Genomic DNA, 20,020 nt, shown 5'->3' with positions numbered 1-20,020 from the left:
CCCAGCCTGGATGCCTGAGTGTTCTTCAGCAATGGTGCCACCTCCTTCCTGCAACACCCACCCCAACACACACACACACACACAAACACAGACATACCTGCACACAGACACAGAAACACACACACACACATACATATACACACATATATATACATATATACACACGCGTATATCCATTCATACACAAACACACATACACACACACAGACATACATGCACACAGACACAGAAACACACACACACATACATACACTGACACATACATATACACACATACACACATATACATATATATATACATATATACACACACGTATATACATTCATACACAAACACACACACACACACACACACACACACACTCAGGCTGCATGAGCTGCTATGGAGATCACTGAAGGAGAAGAGGGTCCCTGACATGGGTCTGCCAGCATGTGAAGCATGAGAGAGCTGTTCTCCGTGGCGAAGCTCTCGGAAGCGCCTCTCCTGACTGTTAACCGTTTTGTTTGGGTTGGCATGACGGACAAGAGCAGAGAGTGGTGAGGTTCATTAACCGTGCAGGGCCTCCTACCATGCAGCTGTGAGCTTAGTTTGGAATTAAGAAGCTAAGGTCATTTCTCCGAATGAGAGGTAGCAAGGCTGAAGAAATCAACTCAAGTAAAAAGAATCATGACCAGAATAAAAGACTGTTATTTATTTCCAATTCTTTCCACTTTCTCACTCAGGAGTAGTGGCAAATATCATGTTTTAGTTTTCTGAATTGGAGCTGTGGCCCAGGAGGGCTGCAGGCTCAGGGAAGGCTCTGCGGGACTGTGCTGTGGTGCGGCTTCTCTGAAGGGCGAGCAGGAGCTGCTGGCATCACCCCCAATCACCCCATGTGTTCCAGGGTGGGCAATGAACTCCTCCGAGGTAATGCTGGAGGTAAGCTCCCCAGTTTGGGCCCAAGTTTTCCACAGCAGCCTGCTCAGGAAGCTGATATAAAGAACGTGCTCCCTCACACAACCAGCGCAGTACGTCAGCTTCACATAAGGCCTTCTCAGAGGTGGGGGCTTCTGCTCATCATTAGGAAAAGAAACAAAACGAGGAAGAGAAAGAATGGCCACGGCTTCCTTCCCTCCACTGTGCTTTCTGAAGAGCAGCGGCGTCTCCGTCCTGCTGCGTGCCCACCGTCAGCCCGTGTGGTGAGCACCGCACCTCCACAGGTCAGCAGCTGGTTGGCCTATTTACTGGCTACAGCAGAAAGCTGGTCCCGGATTCGGCCCAGACCATCTAACATGGTATCCAGTGTTTCCTTGCTCAGTTCCATGGTCACAGCCGAGATGCAGGGTTTGTCTCCACACAGACTAGGATCTTCTTGAATCTGTAAGAACACGGTCCAGAAAGTCAGAGCTGCCTGTCTTTGCTTCTCCCGGGAAGTGAGCCCCACACAGTTCTAGCTCCTGAAGACAAGGGCTCTCTGGGGTGCAGCAGAGGACCCTAGCCTCGCATCCTTTAGCAGCTGGCAATGAAGGAGACGCTTGGAAGGCCTGGGTCACTCTCCTTTTACACACGAGTGTGAGTGAAGGCTCACTTATCTCTCTGGAACTGGGTCTTAGCCCTCAAATGAGAAACCACCCCCTGTCTGTATGACACTTTAACAAGCGGGCTCTATGGCATGCAGAAAACAATCAGACACAGAAAAATTCCGGGTATACTGATTTGATCTTAAAAGAGGAAATGAAACATTACTATATTTTGAAAGGGACCTGTTAGAGCCACTTCCTCATCTTCTGCGGATGCTGAGTTTCTGGGTGTCTGCTGAAGTGGCGACAGCATGGCACTCTCCTAAGTGTAACCACACAAACCCTACAAGATGGCTTCTGTGCCTTTACAGGGCTCCGGAAAAGAACACCAAGGTGGAGAGAATGAGACCAGGCAGGTGAGCAGGAAAACACAGTGCTGACTATCAACTGCCACCGGACGCTTGGGCTGTCCTGCAGCCTTGCCGGCCCAGTTCCACTGGACAGGAAGCTATCAAGCGATCCAGAGGACTATCAGCTTCCACATGCGTAACCCGGCGGCTAATGCCGGGCTCAGCACACTATTTAAAGAATACAATGCCCTGCACCTGCTATTCTGAAGCCTCTGCTTTTAGTATCTGCTTCATTATGACCATGCTACGTCAATACGGGCCTGCAGGTAGAATCTGAACAGACACCACACTGGGGGAGGACGTTTGACTGCTGGTGTTTCAGATGGCTGTGGGTAGGGGAGGGTCAGCGCACTACCATTCCTTCTGCGGAGCGGGACAGAGGGCATACCTTCATCTGGAGCAGGCAGGTGGGGACGGCCATGCGGCTGATGCTGTCTGAGGAGGTTTTGATATCCACTCTCCAGTCCAGGTCCACCAGGCGTGGCAGAGAGACTGTGGAGGGGACAGCTTTGGTAAGAGGTTATACAACCTGTGTCTCCTGAGCTTTGATTCAGTGACAGGTGGCTGTAAGGAACGTATGCATATAATACAGGCAAGTCTCAGAAAGAGACAGGGAGGGCCTAAGACCCGCGTGTCGTATGCCTTACACATTGTGTGGGGCCACCTGTCCTCAGCCTGACTCCTGGTGGGTGCATCTCCAGACACTCACACTCCACATGTTGGGAGAGAATGACAGGTGACACAAGCTGGAGATGCAGCCATGGCCTGAGTCGTAGAGAAAGAGGAACTTGGGCGACTGCGCTAGAGACTTTGTTTTATAGAAGAAATGGCCTTGGTTTGAAGGCAAGCCCCACACTTTCCTAACCCCCTCGTCTAGAAGCCTGGACTCCAGGGTTACTGGGAGGGCTGCATGGGTCGGCACGGACACAGCTCCAGCTGTGTGACTGAGTTAACAAAAACGCAAGGGCAGTCACTCAGCAGCACGCTCTTATGCAACCTGTAGGAGTGATGCTAATGACTAATCTTGCCTTTCTGCACATCACACATGTGTATATATACAATTCTCGTTGCTTACGGTCACTGTACATGTTCTGTGTTACCTAAGGTCAGCGTCACCCATTTTCTCCTCCTCCCCCTCCTATTAGACTGCTTTGCTCCCCTCTTTATTTTGTCTTAACCGACACAGTACTTAGCTGACAAGTACTTCACTTTCTGCTTAGGTGTTTCTGCATTTTAGCAGCTGTGTCCATCATCATCATCATCATCATCATCATCATCATCATCATCATCATCATCATTATCGCCTAGAGTGAAATTTAAATTTCACTAGAATAGTTCTCTTTGGTCTGTGGTTAAGTGCCTGGTTGGGGGACTCAGCGCTGACACGGGGGGAGTAGCGGCTGGGGCTCCGTTACTCACTCTGGTTTGCTTGGGCTTCAGTTCTCCAAGTAGATCTGTTTAGGAGGGAAAGACAAGGAGGAAACCATGAGAAAGCAACGAGAGTAGCTTTTTGATAAGGAGGGACCCCAGCTTGGGGCCTCTCATCAAGAAAAGGCTTCAGAAACAACCCCTATCAAATGCAGCTTTTTATTGTTTTGCAAAGCTCAGTGACGGCAAGGCCCAAGTGCTGGCAGTTTTCATAGCTTAGGAAAAACAAAACACAAAAAACTACAAAAGGCAGAAAATAAACACACTACAGCCCTAACAGAGGGCCTGAGTTCAATGTATGGGACCCATATGATGAAAAGAGAGGACTAAGTCCTGCAAGCCACCCTCTGACCTCTGTGTCACCACGGCATGCTCCACAGCCCTCCAAATAAATAACGCAATACGACAGAACAGAAAGCTTAGTGGGTCACAATCTTACTGAGCTCCTGGTCTCTAAGATGAAATAGAACAGGTCAATTCACTATCCCCTCCCTAAGCATCTACTCTGAGTGCCTCATCTTACTCAAAACACACCACACAAGCCCTGCGATGCTAGAGCACGCAGCAGCAGGGCGAGGTGCCAGGCCATCAGAATATATGGTGGTCAGCATATATTAGCAACCAAGCCCCTGGTAAACAACCATTACCAACAGACCCCTTAAAGCGTTCAGCTAAACAACAATCCACTTCTATTTAAGATTCGTGCTGAAAAGCATCTTCCCAGTTTAGAAAGTACAGATAATTCATAAAAGAAACTAAAAATGATCAATAAATACAGGAAAAAGACAATCAATATCTCTAATTTCAGAAAGTTCAAAGCTAAAATGGGGTGCTATTTCCCGTCATAGGACTGGGGAGAGAACAGAAAAGAGAAATCGTCTCAGTGCTGCGAGGCCAGGCCTTGTGGAGCATGCCTCCAGCCACAGCAGCAGAAACAACAGACTCCCGGAGACCTAGTCTCAAGAAAGGGGGCGGGGGGCTTGGAACAATGGTTTTGGTAGCCTACTTGGCCCACTTGACAATGTATGACAAAACCTAGTATGCCCTGCTGTGTGATGGCCTTTAAGTCAATAGCTGAATACAGAACAAAGTTCTATTACAAACTGTCTTTGGGAGAAGCTGTCAACGTCTTAAATGGCTAACCTTAAATGATTTCTAAAAAATTATACTAAATTCCTCCATATTCTAGAGTATACTTTCCTTAAACTGTTAAAAACGACCCTAAGGGTAAACATTTATAGAAGTGTCATTAATATTAATACCGTTTGCTGAAAATAAACCAGCTATAAAATGGCAAGGTCCTGTTTGTTAAAACCAAAACCAAAAGGTTGGCTTTTCCATATAAATGCAAAAAGAAACACCAGCCAGGTTCTCACATTCAGGCTAGCAGTGGTACAGCACATGCCTGTAATCCCAGCACTCGGGAGGTGGATACAGAAGGAACACAAGTTCAGAGCCATCCTTGGCCACAGAGGCAGCTCAAGGCAAGCCTAAGCTATGTGAGACCCTTCCTCAAACAACAAAAATAAACAAATAAATGGCTTCCCATTGGAAACTGGATGCAGCTAAGCTCCGGCTGTGGGGCTACAAGCATCTTATTTTCTTCCGTCATTTATCTGTACGCATTTCCAACCACAATTTACATTATTTCTAGGCTTTGTGTATATAACAGGACACATAATGTGCTAATAGTTATAACAAGAATATGAATATTACAAGAACAGTCTTAACAAGAAGGGACTCTCAAAAACGCACTTACACGTGCTCCAGGACGATTTTTGTCATCAGGTTTTTGAGGTTTTGGTGGAAATTTTCTGGAAAAAGAGCCAGAATCGCTTCGGCAGAAGACAGGTCCCGGAAGGCCACCAGCCTAGTGAAGCGGTGCAGAGCCTGGAGCAACTGCAGGACAAAGAGGGCGAAGGCACAAGGGTACACATGAGGGGCAGGGATGGAGCTCTGCACACTCACCACGGACAGACACACCGCCAGTCACACGTGAGTTAACACAAGTCTGGGGCCTCTGCAGCAGGCGCTGACATCCAGGTGACTGCTAGTTCACTGCACACCCGACTGCTAGTTCACTGCACATCTGACTGCTAGTTCACTACACACCTGACCCTGCTAGTTCACTACACACCTGACTGCTAGTTCACTACACACCCGACTGCTAGTTCACTGCACACCTGACTGCTAGTTCACTACACACCTGACTGCTAGTTCACTACACACCTGACTGCTAGTTCACTGCACACCTGACTGCTAGTTCACTACACACCTGACTGCTAGTTCACTACACACCCGACTGCTAGTTCACTGCACACCTGACTGCTAGTTCACTACACACCTGACTGCTAGTTCACTGCACACCTGACTGCTAGTTCACTACACACCCGACTGCTAGTTCACTGCACACCTGACTGCTAGTTCACTGCGCACCTGACTGCTAGTTCACTGCGCACCTGACTGCTAGTTCACTACACAGCTGACTGCTAGTTCACTACACACCTGACTGCTAGTTCACTACACACCTGACTGCTAGTTCACTACACACCTGACTGCTAGTTCACTACACACCCGACTGCTAGTTCACTGCACACCTGACTGCTAGTTCACTGCGCACCTGACTGCTAGTTCACTGCGCACCTGACTGCTAGTTCACTACACAGCTGACTGCTAGTTCACTACACACCTGACTGCTAGTTCACTACACACCTGACTGCTAGTTCACTACACACCTGACTGCTAGTTCACTACACACCTGACTGCTAGTTCACTACACACCCGACTGCTAGTTCACTACACACCCGACTGCTAGTTCACTACACACCCGACTGCTAGTTCACTGCACACCCGACTGCTAGTTCACTACACACCCGACTGCTAGTTCACTACACACCTGACTGCTAGTTCACTACACACCTGACTGCTAGTTCACTACACACCTGACTGCTAGTTCACTACACATCTGACTGCTAGTTCACTACACACCTGACTGCTAGTTCACTACACACCTGACTGCTAGTTCACTACACACCTGACTGCTAGTTCACTACACACCTGACTGCTAGTTCACTACACACCTGACTGCTAGTTCACTACACAGCTGACTGCTAGTTCACTACACACCTGACTGCTAGTTCACTACACACCTGACTGCTAGTTCACTACACACCCGACTGCTAGTTCACTACACACCCGACTGCTAGTTCACTACACACCTGACTGCTAGTTCACTACACACCTGACTGCTAGTTCACTACACACCTGACTGCTAGTTCACTACACACCCGACTGCTAGTTCACTACACAGCTGACTGCTAGTTCACTGCACATCTGACTGCTAGTTCACTACACACCTGACTGCTAGTTCACTACACACCTGACTGCTAGTTCACTACACACCTGACTGCTAGTTCACTACACACCTGACTGCTAGTTCACTACACACCTGACTGCTAGTTCACTACACACCTGACTGCTAGTTCACTACACACCTGACTGCTAGTTCACTACACAGCTGACTGCTAGTTCACTGCACACCTGACTGCTAGTTCACTACACACCTGACTGCTAGTTCACTGCACACCTGACTGCTAGTTCACTACACACCTGACTGCTAGTTCACTACACACCTGACTGCTAGTTCACTACACACCTGACTGCTAGTTCACTGCGCACCTGACTGCTAGTTCACTACACACCTGACTGCTAGTTCACTACACACCTGACTGCTAGTTCACTACACAGCTGACTGCTAGTTCACTACACACCTGACTGCTAGTTCACTACACACCCGACTGCTAGTTCACTACACACCCGACTGCTAGTTCACTACACACCTGACTGCTAGTTCACTACACACCTGACTGCTAGTTCACTACACACCTGACTGCTAGTTCACTACACACCCGACTGCTAGTTCACTACACAGCTGACTGCTAGTTCACTGCACATCTGACTGCTAGTTCACTACACACCTGACTGCTAGTTCACTACACACCTGACTGCTAGTTCACTACACACCTGACTGCTAGTTCACTACACACCTGACTGCTAGTTCACTACACAGCTGACTGCTAGTTCACTACACACCTGACTGCTAGTTCACTACACACCTGACTGCTAGTTCACTACACACCTGACTGCTAGTTCACTACACACCTGACTGCTAGTTCACTGCACACCTGACTGCTAGTTCACTACACAGCTGACTGCTAGTTCACTGCACACCTGACTGCTAGTTCACTACACACCCGACTGCTAGTTCACTACACACCTGACTGCTAGTTCACTACACACCTGACTGCTAGTTCACTACACACCTGACTGCTAGTTCACTGCGCACCTGACTGCTAGTTCACTACACACCTGACTGCTAGTTCACTACACACCTGACTGCTAGTTCACTACACAGCTGACTGCTAGTTCACTACACACCTGACTGCTAGTTCACTACACACCTGACTGCTAGTTCACTACACACCTGACTGCTAGTTCACTACACACCCGACTGCTAGTTCACTACACACCTGACTGCTAGTTCACTACACAGCTGACTGCTAGTTCACTGCGCACCTGACTGCTAGTTCACTACACACCTGACTGCTAGTTCACTACACACCTGACTGCTAGTTCACTGCGCACCTGACTGCTAGTTCACTGCACACCTGACTGCTAGTTCACTGCACACCTGACTGCTAGTTCACTGCGCACCTGACTGCTAGTTCACTACACACCTGACTGCTAGTTCACTGCACACCTGACTGCTAGTTCACTGCACACCTGACTGCTAGTTCATTACACACCCACCTGACTTTGCTAACACACTGGCCCTTTTAGAAGACAGAGGCAGCTGCCTGACCCAGGAAGTCATCAGCTTGTCAGCAACTTGTTAGTTGTGGGCAAAAGGATGATATATCTTTTCTTGCTTTCTGTAGAAGAATCTGCCCTTCACTTAACTTTGTGATGCTGTTTCCCTGGTAACCTGAGAGAAGTGCAAAGCCAGCTGAGTTACTAGGCAACCCTGCACTGGTCCAATGCCTCTGGACTAACACTACACCATGCTTAGTGAGTGAGGCTGCACCCTCCTTGCAGGAATCAGAACCTGTGCTTATGCAGTTGTTAGACAAGGTAATGGTTTCCCTGGAGCAGAAGGCACATCTTTCTTTACCTTTAGGCTGTCACTTGGAAGACCAAAGAAAACAGTTCCTGGCCAGCAGTGGGTCCCCTCTGCGAAGGGGAGTCTTGGCCTCTGCCTTGCTATGTGTTTCCACCTTACACCCTTGCAGGCGCTGCCTAGCAAACCCCAGGCTTCTGCACAGTGGGCCGGCACTCCATCATTGAGCACACTCCCAGCAAACTATCCTATGTTCTTGTAGATCTGTAGCCAAATGTAGCTTCGAGCTCACTTATGACTATAATGATGCTAAGCTGAAGCCAAGGAAGCTCTCTGGAGGTGCCTGTTCCATTTTGTGGCTTCATGACACCAGGGAGGCTGTCTGCCTATAAATGGACACAGCTCGGAGGCAAAGAAAAGTGAAGCTTCCCGCAGTGAGGGTGAGCATTGATGCCACAGAAGTGACCACTTGGTCAGTGTGCTTGGTAATGGGCTTGTCTCCATTCTGTCTTCCCCATTCCTTCCTGTTTCCTACAATCACCCAGCTGTACCCAAGTCCTTGCATTTTAAGGGCATCCAAACTAAGTCCACAATCTCACTTCTGTCTTTCATTTTCCTATAGTTGATTTCCATAATAAAGCTCTAGATTAAAGGAGAATGACAGTGACAGAGCCATCTGGATGGAGACACTCCTGCCAAGCGTATCTGCCGGGGATGGACCACATTGCCACTACTGTATAATTCTGGCTTCCTCCACTGCCTGATGAGCATCACGTGACCTGAGCAGAAGATGCCATAGGGGCAGAGGACAAGAATGGGGTGTGCATCCCTGAGGGAGCCTGATTGAGCCCAGCATGGGTATTCTCTAATGCCTCTCAGGCCTTGGTACCTCAGCTCAGACATCTCTGCTAGGTCTGTCCTCAGCTGCCAGCTGCCGGCTCATCAGCACCAGCAAGTCACATGTTGGGCACACGTGAAATCACAAAAGGTCGGGTTGTTTGTTTGTTTGTTTTAACCCACACTGCCTAGGTAATAAGCCTGAAATGAAGTGACTGGGAACTCTAGTTACTTATCATAGTGGGCTTATGTGTCATAAGGCTCCTTTGAGTTCATAAATATTTTTTTAAGAACTATCTGAGGCTCACTACAGTATCAACAAATGTGTCAAGGAGAAAACGTCTTTGGACATGCGGCTGACCAGGAAGTCAGCAAAGGGGCTGACAGGAGATATGGACTGGCGGGTGACAGCCACTTCACAGCACACTTACTTGCTCTGCCTCCTCCTGTGTCACAGACAAGCCGGAACACGTAATATCCAGGAGCTTTTTTGAGTCAGGGGCTGAACTGGAAAAGCTTTCCTGGCACAGCTGTCTGACGACATCTTTCGAGGAGGCCTAGGGAAGCACACACAGTTAGACCCTGCAAACACCTGTGTTGGTTATTTTATGATTCTTTTGAGAGTTTCTTAACACTTCTGTTTCTGGGCAGATGGACTGGATGTGCCTTTCCCTACTCTTCCTGCTGAGAACCAATCCTGAGCACTTGGGGAAAACAAGCCCTGAATGGGGGAGAAGGCGGACCTGCTAGGATGAAGCCCAGGGACTACTGACACAGGGCTCAGGTTCTTGGTTTCCCTTTGTCTCACTGATCCCAAACCTTGCCATAGAGGGGAAGCCTCCTAAGACAGAATCCCTTCAGACAGTGACTCCTCTACTTCAGCCCCAACAACAGTCACACAGAGAACCGTGAGCACATCACGGGGCTAACAATGGCTGACAGGAAGTCTCGCCATGAGCAGTAAGCCCTGTAATCGAGGCTGCAGCAAGGAATCCCAACATCTGTTAGGGTGGTCTGAAGGCGATTCTTGGTTATCAACTTGACTATATCTGGAACTATAGTCCAGAAACAGAGGGCACACTCGTGATCCGGACCTTGGGGCGGGAAGGCGCTCCTTTAATCTGGGCCACACATTCTGCCGAAGCCTATAGAAAGACCGTGGAAGAAGGAAGGGATTGCTTGTTCTTCACCCGCCTGCCCTCATTGTGTCGGCACATACATTCCTTCACTGGGACCTACTCCAGGATACACAGAGACCAGCTGAGACACCAACCTCGTGGGACTAAGCAACTACTGGATTCCTAGACTTCCCATTCACAGACAGCCATTGTTAGACGACAGACAGCCTGTAAGTCCTTCCAATAAATTCCATATACATCTCAAGACGAGAGATTCACATTTTTTTTCTTTTTTGAGAGAGAGATTCATTCTAAAAGTTCTGTGAGCCTAAAGAAGCCAGACTAATGCAGATGGTATCCAGGACCAGGAAAGGCAAGAGGGGAGCTTGGATCTTCATTCCCAATGGCCTGTAGCAAGCCACACTGTCCTGTGGGGAATCTGAACTTCCACCTCCATGGAGAATTAATGAGGTTTCTCTTTCTGTGGTAAGATACTGACCAAAACCAACCTGGGGAGGAAAGAGTTAACTTGGCTTACAGGTTACAGTCCACAATCAGGGGGCAGCGAAACTCAAGCAAAGGCCATGCAGGAGCAGCACTCACCAGCTTGTTCCTCATGTCTTGCTCAACCTGCTTTCTCAAGACTGTCTGCCCAGGGCTGGCACCACTCTCAGTGGGGGTGGGCACTCCCACATCCATCATTAATCAAGGAAATGTGCCCACAGTCTTGCCTACAGGCCAGTCTGATAGAGGCATTTTCTCAATTGGAGTTCCCTCTTTCTAGAAGACTCTATCTTGTTTGTGCTTGTGTCAAGCTGACAAAAGACATCCCTCCTCTCTGCCGTAGCAATGTTGGGGAAAGCTACCTAAAACAAGATTTAAATACTATGCACAGTCTCAGAACATAACAGGAACATGTCCAGGTTCTAATAAAAATCACCCTTGTGGCCAGAAACCAGGAAGATTTTGGGATGAATGGAAAGGGGGCGTGAACACATGCCACAGGAAGCTGAGGGAATAAGATTACAAGTTGCAGGTCAACTTGGGCTATATGATGGGACTGTCTGGGGACAATGTTAAATTTATCTGACCAAGATTTTGAAGCAGCTATGATTTTGCAATATTCCAATCATTAAAAACATTCCTGAAATAAACAAATAAAAAGACTGGCAAAAAATATAAGGCAACAATAATATAAAGCAAACAAATCGCATTTGGGAGACACAACCCAAACAAACACCCAGAGAACAAAGGCAGCACAGCAACATGGAAGGACATCAGAGAACTAACAGATGGAAGACAGGCCATTCTAAGAAATTACCCAGCCTGCACAGAGGAAAATGGACTGAAACTAATCAACAAGGCCTTGGGTGTCCGCAGGGCTCCACCAAAGACCTAACGAGTGGACCAGTTAAGTCACGGAAGAAAACAAAAGAGGAAAGGGATGATGACAGATGGACGGATGGATGGATGGATGGATGGATGGACAGAGATAGACAGTAGCTGGATAACATTTAAGAAATAATAGAACCAGCAAGAGGACTGCAAACTGCAAAACAGAAACTGACAGAAGTGTAAGGAGAAACAGGATTTCCGCAACCCCACGGGCACAGTGGCACTCCTCCTTCAGCGACCAATAGAACCAGACAGATATGAAAGAGGGCACGGAAGAATTAAGCAACACCATCCATCACTCTAATTGACATCCATGAAACATCCATGACATCCATGAAATCCCCAGTAAGAGGACAGGGGAAGCAGGTGAAACAAAGAGCTGGCAAGAACGACAAGCCAGACACTGAAAGGATGAGGGAAGCCTACACACAAACCTGACGGCTTCCACAAATGGACCAATTACTCAAAAACCCCATCACGACGCCCCTCACACGAAACAGATATGCAGCAGCTGTCACTACTCAGGAAATTGAATCCACAGCATTAACTCAAAAAAAAAAATCTCTAGACCTAGACATTTTCACTGGAGAATTCTAATAAACATTTCAGGATTAAAATCATCAATTCTATAAATCTCTTTTAGAATACAGAGGAAGGGACAGTTTCCAATGCATTTCATTGGTAAAATTACCTAAATATCCAAATCAGATGGAGAGTTCAAAAAAGGGAAAAGAGAAAGAAGGGAATAAAGAAAATTACAGATCCGTATCCCCTCATAAAAACTGACACAGAAATTCTTAGCAACATATTAACATATAGAAAAAGCAATATATAAACAGTGTATAAAAGGGATTATACACTATGGACAGATGGGATTTATCCCAGGAATATAAATCTAGTTGAGTATATGAAAATCTACGTAATTCACATTTTAACAGATTAAAGGAAGGGGACCACACAATCTCAAAAAAAAAAAACCCAAGAACAATGCTTGATAAAATAAAACATCAATATTTTACGTAAACAAACAAAGAAAACCCTCTCAACCAAGGAGCTGTTTTGGCAGGTAAAGAAAGGCATGAGCTGAGACCCTGAGCTTGACTTCTAAAACCTACATGCTAAAGGCAAGAACCAACCACTGCAAGTGCTGTGGAATAATCCTTCTGTACACTGTAAATATACGTCACTCTCATTAGTTAATAAAGAACTGACTGGCTGGTAGTCAGGCAGGAAGTACAGATGGGACAGTCAAACAGAATGCTGGGAGGAAGAAGAGTGGAGTTAGCATAGTTACCAGGAGACACAGAGGGAGCAAGACATGCTAGAGGAAAGGTAAAGCCATCAGGCAGGTGACAATACATAGATTAATAGAAATGGATTAATTTAAGTTGTAAGAGCTAATTAGTAATAAGCCTGAGCTATCAACTGAGCATTTATAATTAATATTAAGTCTCCATGTTGGATATTTTGGAATTGGAGAGGGAAGCGACAGAAACTTCCACCTACAGCAAGTTGTTTTCTGACCTCCGTACCTGAATATGTGAGTGTGTGTGTGTGTGTGTGTTGTGTGTGTGTGTGCCTGTGCACGCACAAATAAATACATTTAAAATTAAAACCTTCTCAAAAATATAAAATTCTTAGAAAAAAACTACCTGGCATCATGGGAGGCCAGTATACACACTTGAAACCTAGGGGTGCACATCCCAGGAGAGTGCAGCCTCATGATCCCACCTGACCAGTGAGCATGGGAGAATTTGGGGATCAAGTAAACCTTTGCAGAACACGTCTTTAACCGGGAAGGGCATCTGTGAAAGCCTATAGTTAACAACCTAGGCTATGTCCAGCACAGCTAGGTTCAGAACTGCCCCCTGGCATTGCAAGCATCTTCCCCAGATGCTGCAAGTCAGATTATCTGAATCCTGAGTGTGCTTTGGACCCAATGCTATTTCTTTCGTAGTGTTGTAAGGTCAAACAATCGAAGGTTGAACCATCTTAACTTGGGTGCTGTCTGTCCGAGTAATGGACAGATGTTTCTCAGAGAAAACGCATCTTTCAAAATACAAAGCAAAGGTTACTGACGATGAGCAAGGACTGTACTCCAGCCTCGGTGCCCTGGCTTTGGCCTTAACTATTCACTAGTGTATCAATATTTTTACAGGACTACTGGGTATCTTCTCCCATCTACAATTCTGAGAAGAGTATTCTAATACGCTCTGGTTCCCCATCCCCACTCCCCTTTCTCCCATCCCCTCCCTCCTCTTCTCTCTTCCTCCTCCCTCCTCAGAAATCTGCTCCCCCATCTTCAACCAGCCTCCCTTCCTTTTCTTCCTTGACAGTGTATCTCCTGCTCATTCTGCTTTGTAACCCAGTACTCCAGGAAGATTGCCTTAGTTTGCTTTCTATTGTTGTGATTGGGAGAAAAGGTTTATTTCATCTCACAACTCTTGGGTCATGCCCATCGCTGAGGGAAGTCAGAGCAAATTATGTGTACATACTTTAAACACTGTCATTGCCACGGTCAAAGAATGAATTCTGGGACTTCTGTGATACAACTACAGACTGCAGACAAAAGAGCCCAGAGAAGAAGAAATAAATACAGAGACACACCAAGTTTACATACTGGAAGATTCAACACCCTAAAGAGGGCAACTTCCCCCTAGTTGACACATAGATTAAAAAAACAATTCCTATCAAAATCTAAACATGCTTGTTTCAGAAATACCCAACAACATTTAAAAATGTATACTAAGAAAGGCAAAGGAGTTAAAACAACTAAAGCAACATTTGCAAGCGTGTGTGTGTGTGTGTGTGTGTGCTTGTGCGCATGCTTGTGAATGTGTTGGGAGAACGTGTGCATATGTGTGTACATGACTGTAAAGACAGAAGACAATCTCACTGTGGTTCTTCAGGCACCATCCACCTTGCTTCCTTCAGGTTCTTCATTGGTCTGGGCCAGCCAAATAGTCAATAGTCAAGCCCAGCCATTCCTAGCCATCCCACTGTCCGTGTCTCCCCAGCACTGGGATTACAAGTGCACACTGTCACCCACTGGGATTACAAGTGCACACCACCACCCACTGGGATTACAAGTGCACACCATCACCCACTGGGATTACAAGTGCACACCATCACCCACTGGGATTACAAGTGCACACTGTCACCCACTGGGATTACAAGTGCACACCACCACCCACTGGGATTACAAGTGCACACCACCACCCACTGGGATTACAAGTGCACACCACCACCCACTGGGATTACAAGTGCACACCATCACCCACTGGGATTACAAGTGCACACCATCACCCACTGGGATTACAAGTGCACACCATCACCCACTGGGATTACAAGTGCACACCATCACCCACTGGGATTACAAGTGCACACCATCACCCACTGGGATTACAAGTGCACACCATCACCCACTGGGATTACAAGTCCACACCATCGCATCAGAGATCACACTCACAGCCTCACGCTTGCATAACACGTGATTTATAGATTCAGCTATCTCCCTAGCCAAATCAACTTTGAGAAAGAAGAATAAACTAGGAGGAACCAGTCTGATTTCAAGATTTATTATACAATTAGAGAAATCACTGGGCATACTCAGAGGAAAGAACACATAGATTAAGGCAACAGAGAACCCTGAAACAAAACTACACAGATATGTCCAAAGGATTCTTGAATTGCAAAGTAATTCAGTGTAGGAAAAAATTTTCTTTTTAACGAATGGTACTAAAACAATTTGACATTAAAAAAGCACATTCAACTTAAATATCACATACTTTATAAAAACCAGTTCTGTACAGATCACAAACTGAAATATTAAAGACAGATGCAGGGCTGGGGGAGACAGGCTGGTGGGTAACGCAGTTGCTGCACAAGTCTGATTCACGAAGCGGGATTCCCAAAACACTCGCAAAAGCTGGAGTAGGACACATATCTCCCAGGGCTCCTGCCACACAATGATAGACAGAAGAATTCCCAGAAGCTCCGGGAAAGTGAGCCTGGTGTATGCTGCAGTGAATGATGAGAAAGATCCTGTCTTCATCCAGACTAAAGACAAGGACTGACCACCACACGTACACACCCACAATCACACACAAGACACATTTATCAGAAGGATTCATCTAGGACACAGAGACAGCCCTAGATGCTGATGCGGGCACAGATGTAAGTATGAAGTAGCACAGGCGCTCTGGAAAGGTCTGGAGATGTCTTTAAACCACGAGACTTCCAGATGACTGAGCAACTTTCTCTGTAACAGGGAATACTGAAAACAGTCTATATGTCTTTCAATAGAGCAGGAGCTATCAAACAGAATACTACAGCAGACTCCTAGGCACTAAAAAGGAAGCAACTGTTGACACACACGATTTATGATTCTCTAGAGCAGTGGTTCTCATCTTCCTAATGCTGCGACCCTTTAATACAGTTCCCCATGTTTCAGTGACCCCCAATTATAAATCTCATGCTAGTTCTTTTCTTTCTTTCAATGAACCCAGCTCACTGCTACTTCATAATTGTAATTCTGCTACTCTTATCAATCATAAAATAAATGTCTGATATGCAGGATACCTGATATGTGGCCCCCAAAGGGGTCAAGACCCACAGGTTGAAAACACTGCTCTAGAGAATTGGACTGAGTGAGGAAAGCCAACCCACAAACATCATCTACAATGAGACTTACAAAAGTATTCGGAATGAAAAACAAAGACAGAAGAACGCAGAAGTGTAAGGGAGGTCTGGAACCAACTGCAAGGGAGCATGGCTGTAAGACACCAACACGGGGCTCTTCCACCAACAGAAGTGCCTTGTACAGTTTGAGCGTATCAACATAAATACCCCAACGATGATACTGTTCTGTAGATTCTCAGAAAGTAACCATTAGGGGACGCTTGACAAAAGGTAAATGGCATCTCCCTGCATGATTTCTTACAACGACATGTGGCTCTACGGTTGACTTATAATAAACTTCAATTTTTAAAAATAGAACTAACAATGCAAATGAATGAGCTACCGCTACACCATCATGCCTGAGAACCAGATGTGAAAATGAATGTGTTCAACTGTTCCAGTTTTGTGGAGTTCAGATATGAACAATATTAAATTAGCTGTGGCAGAAGCAGTGCACTACTGAGAAGGCGAGAGGAAGAAGTAAGGAACTGGGAGGGACTTCCGGGGGCAGGTGTCTCAGTTTGTGATCTAGTGTAGTCAGAAAGTGAAGCCCTAACGATTTCCGCATTTTCAGCATCTATGCTATAGATTACATTTTAAAGTTTATCAAGGGAAACAAAATGTCCCAAGACAAGCAGCAATGGAGAAGCAATGATCCAAATCAACCACCACAGAGGCTAAAGGCTGGCATGAGAACTCTAGTTCCTAGTTCGTTCTGTTGCACGAATGCACTCAGTAGCTCTTTCTCCAGCACATACTGGGTGCCAGGAGTTGTTCTGCTTGCTGGGATACACTTGTGACTAACAAAAGTCAAAGCCTTCAGGAGAAGAGCGAGCAAATGTGGCTGATAATGATAGTGCCACCAGTATCATTCCTGATTTTCTTTAGAGAAGAAAGGAAAACAAACTGAAATCATGTTCTTGAGAAGAGACTATAAACAGATCCGTGATGTCAGCTAGTGTTAAGTTCTAAGAGGGATGGTAAAGCCATCCTTCTACAAAGTAATTCAAACTTTATGGTATCCCCAGTAGTATGTCCCTTTAGAGATGGCTCAGCGGTTAAGAGCACTGCCTGCTCTCCCAAAGGTCCTGAGTTCAATTCCCAGCAACCACATGGTGGCTCACAACCATCTGTAATGAGATCTGGGGCCCTCTTGAGGAAGAGACCCGGTCAGTCGTCCTCATCAACTTAGACCATGAAACCCAATATGGACAAGCTCAACAGAACCACCATATGCGGGCTGCCCAAGCATGCTTCAGCATTGCCTGGGCATAAATTTCTTTTCAAATTTCATGTCCTTTTCAACCTCATAACCTTACCAAAGACGGTCAGGAAAGTGTCCCGGCCGCATACAGGCCAAGCCAGTACAGACTGGACCTCAGTGGGTCCGAACGGACATACAACCCAGCGCTGGAAGCACATACAATCCGAGGAAGAGAATTTTGATAGTGCGGGCAGACGGACCTGGATGCAATGGGGAACTGATTGCCACTCGGGTGCTCCAGTCCGGAAAACCACTCGTAGCCACTCATTCTTCGGTGAATTCACATCGATTATCTATTTTTTAAACTTCCACCTTAATATCAGGGAGTGATTAAGTCTGTTGCTCCTGTTTAAAAACTCAGAAAGGCTAAGTGATTTTTCTCAGTGTCACACAGACAAGTACTTGCGAGGGGGCAGTGCTCCGAGACAGAGCCGGTTTATTCCCAATGCTTGCTTTGTACAAAGTCCCAGAGTCTAAGGCAGCCGCCGAACGCATCCCCACCCCTGCAAGATACCTTCAGCAGGCTCTGGAGCGCCACGAAATGCTCCGCTGACAAGGCCGCCATCTTTCTGCAGTCATGTGACAGAGAGAGCAAGCGGGGCGTGCCACGTGACACCTTGCAGGGCATGCCGGGAGTTGTAGTTCTTCACCGTGTCAGGCGAGAATAGCGTAAACGTAGTAGGGTGTGCAGAAGGTCTGGAAATCGTATTCAAGGACCAGAGAGCCGGTGCTGGGAGAACTTGGGTATGGGATGATTTCCAAGGAGCAACTGTCTGGACTTCCTAGGTCAGGGAAAGTGGTTTTGCCTTTACCCTTCTGGGTAGGCTGGCTGATTTGGGGAATGCACCTGCACACTTGGCAGGCACCTCAGCAACATAGATGCCCAGAAGTGATTTTCCTACTCGCCATATGGATTTAAACGAAGCTGTGCCGATTCGAATTCTTGGAATTCACGCACACGTGGACGCATGCACATCTGCAGTAACCCTGTAAAAAAACACAGTACTCTAGCCGGGCGGTGGTGGCGCACGCCTTTAATCCCAGCACTCGGGAGGCAGAGGCAGGCGGATCTCTGTGAGTTCGAGGCCAGCCTGGTCTACAAGAGCTAGTTCCAGGACAGGAACCAAAAGCTACGGAGAAACCCTGTCTCGAAAAAAAAAAACAAAAACAAAAACAAACAACAACAACAAAAAAAACCACAGTACTCTTATGCAGATAGTTTCTTTCCTGTTTGTAGAGAAGTACGGGCTCGGTACTATAATCAGCCTTACCAGACAGTGAAACCAAAGCATTTAGGGCTCTTAGTGACTTTCCTGTGGTCCCAGGAGAGCTCTGGTGTGAAGAACAGGTGGTTAGGAAGGGCCTGGAAGGCAGGAAGGCATATGAAAGTACTGCTTCCCTCAGCGCTGCCTGTCTCGCACATGCTCTCCCTGTACTCTTTCCTTGGGTCTCTCTGTAGCGGCGTAAACGAATGCAGACAGTTTGTAAAAATATATATAGTTTTAATGTAGAAATAGACTTACAGAACCACCGTTCCCGCGGAGACCAGGAAAGTAGAAGAGACAGCTCGGAGCACGCTCGCCAAATTTATAGGCAGACATTAGCCCGAGGCGAACACGCCCCCTAAGGGGCGGGACTTATCCCTACATATCTCTCTCTCTCTCTCTCTCTCTCTCTCTCTCTCTCTCTCTCTCTCTCTCTCTCTCTCTCTCTCTCTCTGGGAACTCAACTCAATGTTGAGGCTCTTGCAGCAAGGCACTGAGGCCTACAAACACATCCTTCCTCAAGGGCAGAAATTCCAGCCTCTAGAGAGTCTGAAAGTAGGAGTAGCCGAACCAACTGCTGGACTGCAACCTTCTTATTTGTTGACTCTGAAATCTGCCTCACAGGCTCAGGCTTTGACCACTTGGTCCCCAGCTTCTGGGACTGTTTTGAATGTTGTGGAATTTAGGAATTGGGACCTGTCTATCAAGTGTCACTGATGGCAGGACTTTGAGAGCTATACTGCTTCTGGTTCTGGCCCGTTTGCTTGGTGTCCTGTCTGCTATCATGTAAGGAGCCTTGCCTGGATATTACTGCCACCCTGCTCTGCCGTGTTAGATTACAACTTCTGAAACCACGAGCAGAAATGAACCTTCCTCCTCTGAGTCGTTCCTGCACAGTATTGTGTCACAGTGACAAACAGTGACCAACACAAACGTCTTAGGAGATGTGAGGCAGAGCCACTCAGCTGAGCCATTCCAGGGTTTCTGGCCTTGAAATAATGCATACA

General features: G+C 46.9%; 1 protein-coding gene across 1 annotated transcript; it reads right to left on the bottom strand.

Annotated features, from left to right (window-relative positions):
* Nucleotides 1–672: 672 nt before the first annotated feature.
* Nucleotides 673–18,323, bottom strand: Commd9 (COMM domain containing 9). Its single transcript, XM_075961523.1, has 6 exons — nucleotides 18,263–18,323; nucleotides 9,723–9,848; nucleotides 5,098–5,237; nucleotides 3,330–3,364; nucleotides 2,299–2,402; nucleotides 673–1,358 (listed from the first exon to the last, which is right to left on the bottom strand). The coding sequence occupies exons 1-6, from the start codon at nucleotides 18,311–18,313 to the stop codon at nucleotides 1,218–1,220; spliced, it is 597 nt and encodes a 198-aa protein (XP_075817638.1). The 5' UTR covers nucleotides 18,314–18,323; the 3' UTR covers nucleotides 673–1,217.
* Between the last annotated feature and the right edge of the window lie 1,697 nt (nucleotides 18,324–20,020).

This window comes from Microtus pennsylvanicus, chromosome 2, assembly GCF_037038515.1.
Source record: "Microtus pennsylvanicus isolate mMicPen1 chromosome 2, mMicPen1.hap1, whole genome shotgun sequence".
In the NCBI taxonomy this organism is placed as follows: domain Eukaryota; kingdom Metazoa; phylum Chordata; class Mammalia; order Rodentia; family Cricetidae; genus Microtus; species Microtus pennsylvanicus.
Note: the sequence above shows the minus strand (reverse complement) of the source record. Positions and strands in the feature narration are given on the sequence as shown.